The 12395-nt window shown below is 36.7% G+C and overlaps 2 protein-coding genes across 2 annotated transcripts; both read right to left on the minus strand.

Annotated features, from left to right (window-relative positions):
• Positions 1302-3437, minus strand: LOC109837646 (thiol protease SEN102-like). The gene is made up of 4 exons (XM_020405973.1): positions 2965-3437; positions 2439-2668; positions 2216-2353; positions 1302-1709 (listed from the first exon to the last, which is right to left on the minus strand). Exons 1-4 carry the CDS (start codon positions 3416-3418, stop codon positions 1458-1460), a joined length of 1074 nt encoding a protein of 357 aa, XP_020261562.1. The 5' UTR covers positions 3419-3437; the 3' UTR covers positions 1302-1457.
• Positions 3990-11917, minus strand: LOC109837647. The gene is given in 10 exon segments (XM_020405974.1): positions 3990-4432; positions 5021-5124; positions 5777-5875; positions 5976-6158; positions 6254-6343; positions 8002-8072; positions 8392-9092; positions 9169-9260; positions 11305-11475; positions 11477-11917. Coding segments are annotated over 9 exon segments (1650 nt in total). The 5' UTR covers positions 11690-11917; the 3' UTR covers positions 3990-4432; positions 5021-5094.

The following is a 12395-nucleotide window of genomic DNA, read 5'->3' on the forward strand; positions in this document are numbered from 1 at the left end:
GCGGAGGTGACGGAGGCGCCGGCGATCGCCGCTTTCTTGCCGATGCCGAGCACGGTGGACCCCACGGATCGCCATGGCCTTTCTCTTTCGGGTTCGCTGTCTCCGTCTCCTCCTCCTCCTCCTCCTCGATTTTGTTCTTCGTTCTCTCGTTTTTTATTTTGGGTTGGATTATTAGCCATTGCCTTTTTTTTTATTTTTTTTGGGTGCGGGTGAGTCGAGGGAGGGATCAGGAAGGCGTCGGAGAGATGGAGGGAGGCGAGGGCAGGTGGCGAGCAGAGGAGCGCCGTGGCCACGTGGCGACTTGCGAACAGCAACAGGTTTTGCGATGATTTCTTTAGGAATTAATGAAGGATTTGGGGAAATAACAAAAGGTTTTTTTCTTTTTTTTAATTTCCCTGATCTCGATAGGTGATGAGGATTAATTATCAGGCATTAATTGTCTCATACTGCATCCTTCGAAATTTTGGGTCTTAGTTCGTTTGAGCTTATTATTTGAAAATTAAAACGCGCTACTAACAACAAGCGTCAGATGAGCTAGGTGCAAATGGGTTTAATTTGTGTTATGCAAGCTAAATTTGGCTTTCGGGTGCAATTTTTAAATTGCGGGGGCAAAATGTAATTTTTGAAGGCTCATAAATGTTGGTATTAAAAAATGGTTAGATCTGCCTCTAGGTGAAACAATACAAACCCTAAGAACACCCTCGCAGGTTAGTGATGTGTTCTGATACATAAATTGGTAGTTGAAACCTATAAATTAATATTTCTATGTCCTTCGAATAGATGGTTCAAAATTCAGAATGTGCCACCCTTGTTATATGGAGTGTGTTCCGGTCAAATTTATAGTAGCTCAAGATAATATCAACAAAATATTAAATCTCAGCTGTTCTATAGGGGTTCTCAAATTGCTATCAGTAAGTACATAATTTAATTTTTCATTGTCGGAAATACTTTGAAAATGCAACCAAACATAGAAGGATATGTATGCTATGGAGCCCACCAGCTTGAATCGGCCGCTTTTATTTCTGTTCTGATAGATGATAGATCAACTTTGTTATGTCTAGTAGTACAAGAATAGTACAACTATTGTAGTACACTTATCATTTTCCCTTCTAAAGGTACAAGGGGATGAGACTGTAGCACTACATCCAACTAACAAAAAATAGACCTCTCCTTTGCGTACGTACTCAAAGGAGGGGGGGGGGGGGGGGGGTGTTCTTTGGTTATTTCTAAATTTTCCGTATGATATCAGTCTCTTTGTAAAGCATCTACAACCCAGAAACAACACAAACACAAATATCACATCGTGAAAGAAAACACAACTTTATTCATATCATATTAACAATCATTCAGCATAAAACATCGCAATACAAGTTACAGATACATGGCTTCATGGAAAAAGCTCATACATTCTTCTTCACAAATTAAGGAACAAATACGATAAACAACCAACATCTTAATTAGAGCTCATCTTTTCCACTAATCTTAGGATTAGCAGAGGTCTTGATGGGGAAAGATGCCTCCATGGCAATCCCGCAGAGCCCACGCTTGTCCTTGATCCCTCTCTCCATCCTAACGTATCCCTTCTCTCCCCAGCTCTCTCCCCACGAGTTCTTCACTATCCAATACTTGGTTCCGTCGCGTGTTGCCCCGTAACCTACGAGCCCAACGCCGTGGTCTAGCTCAGTTCCACAGTCGCCAGTGAAAACACCCTGCAATGTGAAATTCAAAGTGGTTGAACTTTCAGCCAAGTGACATGTCAAGGACTTGGGGAAAAACTACGAATGTACCTAAAACATGTCATGCAATATGCCTCTCTGTAGAAAACGATATCCCTCTCGCGTGACCGATTTTGAAGTTCAACTGATTTGTGCATTGGTTCTGGTGCTGATTTTTAGTTGCTTGTGCTGTTTTGCTGTTTATCCTGATTTTACTATTTTTCACTTATTTTTAACTTTCATCCTGATCTCGGGTATTAATGTTTCATTGTTCTGTTTGAGCTTATTCTTTTACATCTTTTCGTCGACCTTTAGATTTTTGGCTGGCGTCATGCATTGTTCACACTCGTTTTGTGGTCTGTTTGCCCTGATTTTTAAGTATCTGTACCAACTTTTATAACAATTTGTGTACTATCTGCGCTGATTTAAATTTTTTTTTTTACTTTTATAACAATTTTGTGTACATTTTTAGCCAAAGTGTGAGATAAAACTAAACTGACCTCGGAGTAGAACTGGAACGCCATGCCACTCGCTTCGATAGCGATCGAAATAGGCTGGTTCGCCACAGCCTTCATGAGCGCAACTTCATCATTTGCAGGAACATCTTGGTGTCCATCAATTGTAACCACAGGAGATTTCTGCATAAAATTATCATCACACATTATAAAATTCCTATGATTTCATAACTTAATACGATTCCGAATAAATTTTTTGAAATTTTACCTCAGAGCAAGTTTCTTGTTCCTCCATGTAAGGATAAGACTCCTCAGAAGTTAATCCACCGTTCTTCTGAACGTAGTCGTAGGCATAGTCCATGAGGCCGCCGTTACATCCCTGGTTGTAGCTGGTATCACAGTCGATGAGCTGTTGCTCCGATAGTGAAACGAGCTCGTTGGTCTTGATCTTGTTGATTCCTTCTACTCCGACCACTGTGGAGAATGCCCAGCAGCTCCCTGCACCGAAACAAACGAAATGGTCAACTCTTTTTATCCTCTTCAACTTGTAGAAAATTGCAACGGTTGTGTTTTCAACTCAAAAGGTCAGACTGAGTAAAGCGAAATATCACGTGTTTAAAGTTTAGTGTGCCACTGTATAAAATTACAAGGCCTAAAACAGAATTCATCTTTCAGGAGGTCTAAAAGATGTCTTTTTCCCTAGAAAAACAAAATGAAAACAGAAAACACCTTTTTGTTTTAATAAATTCAGACTCGCCTTATTTTCTCGAAAAGACAGAAAACTTGTTGCTCACCACATTGGCCTTGATCCTTGATCCCAGTAACTGCACCCTTCGCCCTCCAGTCCACTGAAGCAGGAAGACTACGGACATTTTCGTACACAAAGCTGCCAACATCCTTCGAACTCCCTCGTTGCGTCCTATGATGCTGGATCTTAGAACCCGCGTAGGTGCTTTTGAATTCTTGATTGGTCATGTCCCCAAACTTATTGAGCGCAAGCTTGTACGGCTTGTCCTTGTTCTTGTTGAATTCATGGATGAACTTGACGTTCTCCTTGAACACGTTGAACCTCTTGTGCTTCTGGTCGAGGTCTCTAGTCACAGTGTGGTGGCTCCTCCATTTCTCGTACAAGCTCCACAGGCTCTCCTCGGACGCCAAGTCCTTTTCATCGAAGGGAATGCTTTGAACAACTGTGACTAGAGCTAGAGCTAGAGCTAGTGCGAGAGCAAGGGACGAAGACTTAGTCATTCTGATGAGATGAAAGGTTCAGAACCATGGTGGTGGATTTATAGGGAGGGGATTGAGAGAGAGAGAGAGAGAGACTTGTGCACTCAGAAGCAAAAAATTGGGAGGAATTTTGACGGATGGAAACAGAGTTAGTGTTGCTTGTGGGGATCAACTGGTGAAAGGGACTAGCTAGGAGAATTTGGCAAGGAAACTGAACTTGTTAAGGAATCTGTTCGGTATCTTAATGAAACTATAATTGAACACCGCGGAGTCATCATGCACTATTTTTTTAAAGGAAAAAAAAATATACAATAATGTGCGACAAACAGACTATGTCACGTGCTAGCAAGAAGTATGCATACGTACGTTGTTATTAATGTGAGAGCCATAATGATGATTAGTCAGTGAGAGATTACAGAGGGCGCCAGCTTTAGATTGTGTGTTTGTTAATCTCTTTGCCTTTGCCAGATTCAGGAGCTAACATATGGCCAACACGCTAGATATAATGGCTCAAATGCGACAGTGTCGGGTCTACGAGAGGTAAGGGCAATATCATGATAGCTCACATGAAAAGTTCTCATAAACAGATGCATCAATATAAATAAATGACATAAATTATGATATATACAATTTTGATTTGGTTTCTATTTTCTTAACATGCACGAAATGCTATAATGGCCCTGCTAACAAACACGGCTCGGTAAAGGAAAACAACTTCCTCTGTGTAAAAAAGAAAATAGTAAATGTAAAACAAGAAAAAATTAAAAAAAAAACAATAAAATGAATCCCCGTAATTTGCATGAAAAATATACGCAACTCGGGCTCATTGCAATTGTTCTTGTGATCCCTTTCTGTTTCCAAACCTTCCGTCACTTCTACAAGCCCTTTAGAATCTTCAATATCCGCCAGAGCCTGAGCCTATCTGATTCCACATGACGAGTTGCTCATTTCAATATCCAATGAAGTAACGTCTGATGAGAAGCCAGCATCGCAGAAATATCTCTCTCTCATCCACACTAAGAACACCTTTTTCCCCTGAAAAATCAGCGTCGCTCGATTTAGTTGGCGCTGATATTTCAATATCATGCTGAAACATTGAGAATGTGTGAGCATCATATTTAACTTCTCCGGATTTGTCCATGGGTTATATGAGAACTTAAAACTTGTCCCATGCAATAGCATTAGGGAATGAGCCAAACAATGTTACATGAACAAATTTATATATATTTTGAGGAAGTTCTACAAACTGACTTGCATGTAAATCAATTTTTGTACAATTTTGATAGGTTGTAATAACACAAATAATACATAAGAATTAGTTTTCATGAGGCGCCTAGATTACCTAGAAGGAAAGAATAATAGTTTAACTTCTGAAATAAATGGAATATATTAAAATAACTTTCAGTTATTTTTCTTAAACTATCGCTTCTGACTTAGAAACTGCAAGAACTTTCAGCTATATTCAATCTATCAAAAGAATAATTTATATCAGCGCTTGTTGATTATCAGTATAGTTTCCATTCATGTAAGTACTGAGAGGAACTTACACGGCAGAGAACATACAGCTAATACTTTCAAATTGACTATCATATGACATGGAGGTTTAAAAAAATCAAATCCTACCACGTAACGAGATGAAAAATTCCTCTCTCTGAAAGCCAACTGGAGTTAGGAGGTACATAAGCAATGTCTGTCCTTTATCCATCCTTTGCTACATCATTCATCTCCTGTTCCAAAGATTAAGAAGCTCAAAGTTGAACATTGAATTCTGTTATATGCTACAAAGTTGCACATGCATAACTAACTCCTAATGTTTTCAGAAAGAATCAAAATTAAAAAAATAAAAATTATTATAGTAGACCATTGATGATAAATAATGAACATATTTGGAAAACGAAAAAATTTTCAAACAATAAATTGCAAACCTCCTATTTACAAAATTTTTAAATCTTGCAAATTAGACGAACAACAACAGTGCTAATGACTCTATTATGGCACATAAATTTGTTATAAGAATCAACACAATCAGATGACAATATTTTCAAAATTTTCGCTTCACACTATACTAAAGGGAATATAACTCTAAGATAGCTGAGTTGAAATATATACATTCACAATCCAGAATAATAAGTTCAAGGTCAACTTGAGCTAAACAGCAAACAAAATTCAGAAGTACAAAACATGTTCACCCTATGAAATGGAAAGTTTTATATAAAAATTAAAGGTTGGACAATGAAACACATTATCTTAAAATACTTAATGTCAGTTGTAGACTACAGAAAACTGTCGCTCTAAGATGAAAATATATTTTTGTTATCTAGAACAATATAGTATTCAAGCCGACCACAAGAAAAACACAACTAGTAATCTCAAGCTTACGTGTTCATGCTCCGAAGGGAGAGATCCTCCCTCAAAGTTTGTTGTAGTACCTGTTATTGATTTAATAATTCCAGTGTAAACAGCATCTGGAGCGAAATTCTGCAGTAAAATATCTCTCATTAGTCTCCATACCCAAATTAATACTTTACCCTAAATCTAATCCAGATTATAGGAATAAAATTGGAGAACAAAATATTACGGTTTGATTAGGAGTATCAGCCATTTTGTCATGATATATTGAACTCCTTCGACTTGGTTGCTTTAATTTATGCAAAGACCCAACTCCACACAAAGGAACTGGAAGCAAACCATCATGCCTTTTACTACTGCGTTTCATATTCAAATTGCTGCGGCCCCATGTGTAGTTGACATATTTCCTCAACTACAGTAGAAGGATATGATTAAATCAGTACAAAACATTTCATGTTAAATTGAAAAAATACATTCGTAAATAAATATTCCTGCTAGGCACTAAACTGTATCCCAACGCCGTTGAGCACGTCTCTGACTTCTAATGCTTCTCATAATAGTATCTTCATTGCGAAGCTTCTTGAATCTGGCCTCACACTATAGTATAAATGGGTTAGATCCCACACCATGAATAGAAGTATATGCAGATAAATATCAATTCAATTGTAATCATTAAAAGCAACTACCAATTACTGACACAGAATTCCAAGAACAAAAAAGAAATGGGAATACAACAAAAAAAATACTAGCTGGCATATATGCAATACCAATAATGGATTGAGCCATCAAATGCATGCACAAAGATTTACTGTAAAAATCATTGAACTGCATAGACTACTACTGTGGTTAGTGCAAGGAGGGTGCAACTACATTTCTTAGTCAAGCAGTCTAAAACTCAAGCAACTAAGGAGCGGTTCAAGGTTTTGCTAGATCTAGAAACAAATTAAAGCAAAGATGAATAATGACATGACTTTCGGTAGGTACTCATGTACCATCTTTGAGGTGTAAAATTAAACAAGGAAAGGGTCAATTGATCATCTTTCAAGTGTGAAGTCACAACCATTCTATTAAGCATAGAAGTGTTGGTTAATGATTATCCACAAGTTTAGCCCTATACATAATTGCCACTGTGCTTAAGTAATGAGCGTGAGATGCTGAAAGGATAATGAACAAATTCCTGGAACAAGTACAATCCCGTAGATGTCACAGTATCCAGTTAAAACAAATTCTAGATTCATGAAGTGCAGCAGACCTTTAATGGAGTTGAACAGAGAAGAGATTCTTGTAGCTGACCTCAAAGCTTCGGAGAATATATATATTTTTGGATAAGCCAAATGTCTTTCATAACCAAATTTAATTGAAAACGTAGCCATTACTTTCCAACAATCCAGTGAAAATGTGTAAATCATGATGATATCTTCCCCGTCTGAAGGAGATGGCGATGTACCATTAATTTCTTGAAAATATAACTGGGCAATTTAGGGGTAGAAGTGAACCAAATAATTAACAAATAGTTCGATAATTGTTCCAATAAATATTCGGTCATATTCGATTCGGTAGTTCATTTACCACTAAACAAATATTTTTTAGTATTCGAGTTTATTTACCACTAAACAAATATTTTTTAGTATTCGAGTTTACTAACGAATAGAATTTAACCAGATGTATATTCGATTTTCGAGTTTACTAACGAATAGAATTTAACCAGATGTATATTCGATTCGTTTGTCTATTAAATATTCGTTTGAACTTTGATCACAGCTTATTACTTATATTATTGTACATATGATGTCATATTTTTAACCCACATACCATTTATACTTAAGTTTTATATGTTGATTTTAAGACTTAAATAATCTTAAATTTGTTTTCTAATTAAAATTTTGATTTAAATATATATACATCATATATTATAAAGGAATAAATTTTATTTATGAATTCTAATAGTTTTGAAAATCAAATTCTTTAGCGAAATAAATACACTTTGATATTCGATAAGTATTCGTGAATATTCATGAATATTTATCAAATTCCAAGTATTCGAGTTCGAATTCGAAAAACTAGATATATGAATATTAGAGTCCACATTCGAATTCGATAATTTTAAACAAATACAAATACGAACACCTTATTATTCGATTCGATTCGATCGTTTACCACCCCAGTGGGCATGTGTGTCAAACATTTAACTGGATCTGTATGTCAAAAATATCATAATGCGACATTTCAATGAAATATTACAAGTAATAACTTACTTGTAGTAAGAAGTACAGAAAAATTGCAAGACTAATGGTATAAAGTCCACCAACATCTGCCAAGAAACTCACTGCACGCATTAGAGAAACCATAATTCATCAGAAATAGGAGATAAAGGACGATAACTAAAAACATGAAAAAGTCCAAAGTTTAAGTTGCCAGGACAATCTAGATATACATTATCAAAACACTATTTCACACTTTGAACCCAAATCATAATTATATATTTTTTTCCAAAAGAGAAAGAATGATTCATAGTCTTGTTGGAACTTAATACTTAGCAAACAATGCACCACATGAAGCTTTCAAATTGAGTATGCAGAAAGAAACGTGAAATATATTGTAAAGAAAATGGCAAATGCATTATTAGTAAATTTAACTAGCTGTACCTATTCCCACGATTTTTTGTTTGTCGACCTCCACAATGTAGTCAGAAAGATAGCTAATATACAATGTAGTATTAACTACTCCACCCTTAGAACTCTGAAGGGATGCTCGGAGGTCACCAACATCAGAAAAAGATGATCCAGGAAGAAAGTCATGCAACAGAGGCTGAATGAGCCTGAGATTATGCAAGTAGGTAAATTTCTGAGGAAACAAGTGAATTTTCAATATATTCATGTCTTGGCCCCTGAAAGTTTGTGGGCAATCATTTCTCGAGCTCCCTGATTTCAGTGTCCCACTAACAAAGCTCAAATGTCTATCATCACCATGGGCTTTCGCAGTAAGGTTGAACTGAAAACCAACTGCAGTAGCAGGATCATTTGCAAGGTCAACAAACTGCCATGAAATGTAGTGATCTTCACTGGGAACCTTACATCTGTTGCATTTAAAGGAAATTGTTGGCCCTCTACTCGTGTTGTAGCAAGAATAATTTGTATAACTTGCCAAAGGATGAACCCTGAAATAAATTGAACCAGGTGTTCCAATCACTAGTTTATCGAGACCACGCAAGTGAGAACAACTCATGCTAGAAATTGCGGTTATGTTGAATTCCATGTCATTGACAAATGAGAGCAAATCTGGTGCATTAGCTGGTCTGACCCTATGCACCTCGATACTTCGTCTGGTAATAACTTGATATAGCAACCTGGCAAAGACGAAAAGGATATCAATACTTCATGAAATAAAAGGACATATACAACAAAATTATAAACATCACTCACGCAGACAACAGGCCAACAAAGAGTATCCAGCTTGCTACAGAAAAAGTTCCTCCCAACTCTGTCTTCCTTTTCTTTACCACCTTGAGGTCCTCCTACATTTATATCAGCCAAACTTAAATATTTTTGAGGACAGCAATAAAACTTAAGAATTAAAAGTTGTGTGTCCTAAACTGCAATATGAGGTATGCAAAGATAATTCATTGGTTAGTTCTTAGTATTTAGTAATTTATGCAATGTTAAAAAAGAAAAGAAAAGGACGGACAAAGAACGTTATTGTGACTATTAGACTCATAGAGAAGAAGCATAGATACAAAAATACAATAACTTTACCAAGCCAAAACAATCATAACATATGACCAGTACAACTAGAAAATACCCTTCGAACCAAAACGGGAAAAAAATACAGAAACATTAAACATATCATCCGCACATTAGCAGCATCTCATAACACAAAAAACATACAGTCCTTTGAGCAGACCAAAGGATTCCGAATGTGTTCAACAAGTATAAGCTGTGATTTTTTTAGAAGTTAATCAAACTTGTGATGGTTTATTTTGGTTTAGCTAGTTTTTGTTAAGGTTATACATATATGTAAACAATTTTGTTCGATTTGAGCGACTACTATCTGGTTCTTTTCATTCCATATAACATGAAGGAATATTTAGACTGAAAATCCACAGTGTTATACCTGCTCTGCTAAGATACACACCAAGGCACATGAACAGAAAATATGAATAATTTTTTGACATGTTTACCTATGACCCATGTGACATTTTGTCGATGTGTCCTATCTTATCATATCCTAATTTCAGACAATTACCACATTGTTGTGTCAATAATTGGTCATATCATACCATCATGTCCATCTGCATCATAGTTTATTTCGCTCTATCCTACTTTTGCTTAGGCACTAATTAATTATAGCTAATTACCTGAGCAAATTTTTTTTAAAAGAATTGGACTGTGAAAACCACACCATGGTTAGGTATTGGCTTACATCTTGCCAATCAAGCCATCTTTAACTATGCTATGTCATACTAACAATTCCTCTTTTTGATAAATACATTACATAACGTCATTTTCATCAACCTTACTAAGGCCTTCTCCTCCACTTTTTAACCTTGTGCCTCTCTATGCAAGAACCTGAATCGATGCCATCTTTACATCGCCATAACCTTTTAGCATGCCCCTTTGACCACTTTGTTGTATTAAGGTAAGAATAAGATGCTTTCTTGCCGCAAAAATTGATCCACTTTATTGTAGCAGGAAAAGGATTCTTCCTCTATTCTTAAGATAACTTCTATTATTTTCCTGTAACTGGAATAGCTTCTAGAATTGCCAGCCGGATCACTGCTTTTTACTTATCCTCTCAGATAATTTTAGTTAAAAAATCTCTCATGTTACCTGCTTATGACATTTATTCCGTGAATGGCAACTCACATGCAAGAGCATCTAGAATTTCCTATCTTCAACATATTGCATAGAACAACCCTTAAATTAGGTAATCTATAACAAGGGAGTTAGAAGAGAACTCTTTTTTAGATGGGTATGTTATCAACAAAATTCTTACTCCTATTCCTATATAACATGCTAAAACAACAATTTCACCTTCAAATGACCCTTATGAAATCTTGTAACAAATCACAGACGCATACAATATAATAGCCAATTGTGGGTAAGAGAACTAAGTCATTTGAGACTTGAAAAATATGAAGGATATTTTGTTTCTCCTCAACTACTTTGTGGCTATTCTCATACTGCTCTTGTTAAATTTTATGTGTGACACATGAACTAGTTTTCGTACAATGCACAAATATAAGTGTGTGTGTGTGTGTATGTACATATATATATGTACATACATACATACATACATATATGTGTATACACACACACACACACACACACATATATATATATATATATATATAGAAAAAATGGATATGATGTGACAACGCATTTTACAAAATAAAACTATCAAGAGAGAGACGACTGTTGAGACCCTCCTTAATAGACACATTGCAGTTGGACCTCACCACTCATTTCTTTTGATAGCTCATTTTGCTAAATGAGATGACAGCTCATATTCAATAACCTCACGCCATGCCAATTACACCAACGACAAGCAAGAAACCTCACCACAAAATGTTTGGTAGCAAAACAATAATCAAGCCTACTAATCCACCACCTAAGCCGAAACCAAACGGTCTCCCCGCCATCCAATCTCCCAATCCTCACCACCAAGCAGAACACAAGCCACAGCAATATCGTCACCAGCGTTGCCCCAATCAGCTCCGTGGCCTGCGGCTGCCGTCAGCCTCCTCAGCGCATCCAACGGCAGCATCGAGTTCAAGAACGTGGGCCCATTGTGCTCCACGGCAGAATTCACCACCACAAAATCCCCTGCTGGCGCATCGAAAGCCACGCATGTGGTGTTTATTGTGAAATAATACCCAGGGTCGCATGCGCACAGGGTTGAATTGTACAGAAACGAGTTTGGTGGGCAAATTGGGGGTGGAGCCATTAGGGTTTGTGAAGGATTGTTCGCGGGTTTTAGATTGACTATGTTTTAGCATTAGATGATGGCATTGTTTTTTGGGTTTTCTTTTTTATTCTTTGCTTTATTCTTGCGCTTTGCTTTGTGTGGAGCTTTGTTTTCCACGTCCTTTTCTTTCTCCACTGTCTCCAGGATGGAGATGCTTCCAACATCAGGAATCAAATTTGGACAATTTGTAATTGAGATTTAATAAGTACGGAAAGTATTAAAATTCAAAATTAGGGTTTGTTTGGTGATTGAATCAAAAACAGTTTGATTACAAGAAGAGTACTAAATGATTATTATAACACAATATATACTGGAATTTAGAAGAGAATGAGAAGAAAAGATTACCTAAAGGAGAGAATGCACTCATCCCTTCGGATGGAAAGCAAAGAGCAAAGATTAGAACTTTGCAGAGAAAGTTTTGGAGGCAAAAGGAAACGGAAAAAGATTCCTTTTTCTTTTTCTTCTTTTTAATAAAAGAAGAATCTCGAGGTTGGCCGCATTGGGTCGAGCAGTCCATAAATATAATATCGGTTTTTCTATAGAGTGCGCACTCTATAAGAGAGGAGAGATAGAAAGAAATGAATGAAGAGATGATCCCAATGCAAATCAGGGGGCACCCTCCTCATTCATTTCTCTCTATCTCTCTCCTCTCTTATAGAGTGCCCAATGGCACTCTATAGAAAAA

The sequence above is a fragment of the Asparagus officinalis genome, chromosome 4 (assembly GCF_001876935.1).
Source record: "Asparagus officinalis chromosome 4, Aspof.V1, whole genome shotgun sequence".
Taxonomy (NCBI): domain Eukaryota; kingdom Viridiplantae; phylum Streptophyta; class Magnoliopsida; order Asparagales; family Asparagaceae; genus Asparagus; species Asparagus officinalis.

Excerpts from the sequence above, each read along its gene's own strand:
- LOC109837646 (XM_020405973.1), bottom strand. The coding sequence starts at position 3,418 with ATGACTAAGTCTTCGTCCCTTGCTCTCGCACTAGCTCTAGCTCTAGCT. Across the intron at positions 2,669-2,964 it reads CAAGGATCAAGGCCAATGTG|GGAGCTGCTGGGCATTCTCC; the intron begins GTGAGCAACAAG and ends GTTTCGGTGCAG. Across the intron at positions 1,710-2,215 it reads CGTTCCAGTTCTACTCCGAG|GGTGTTTTCACTGGCGACTG; the intron begins GTCAGTTTAGTT and ends TTCACATTGCAG.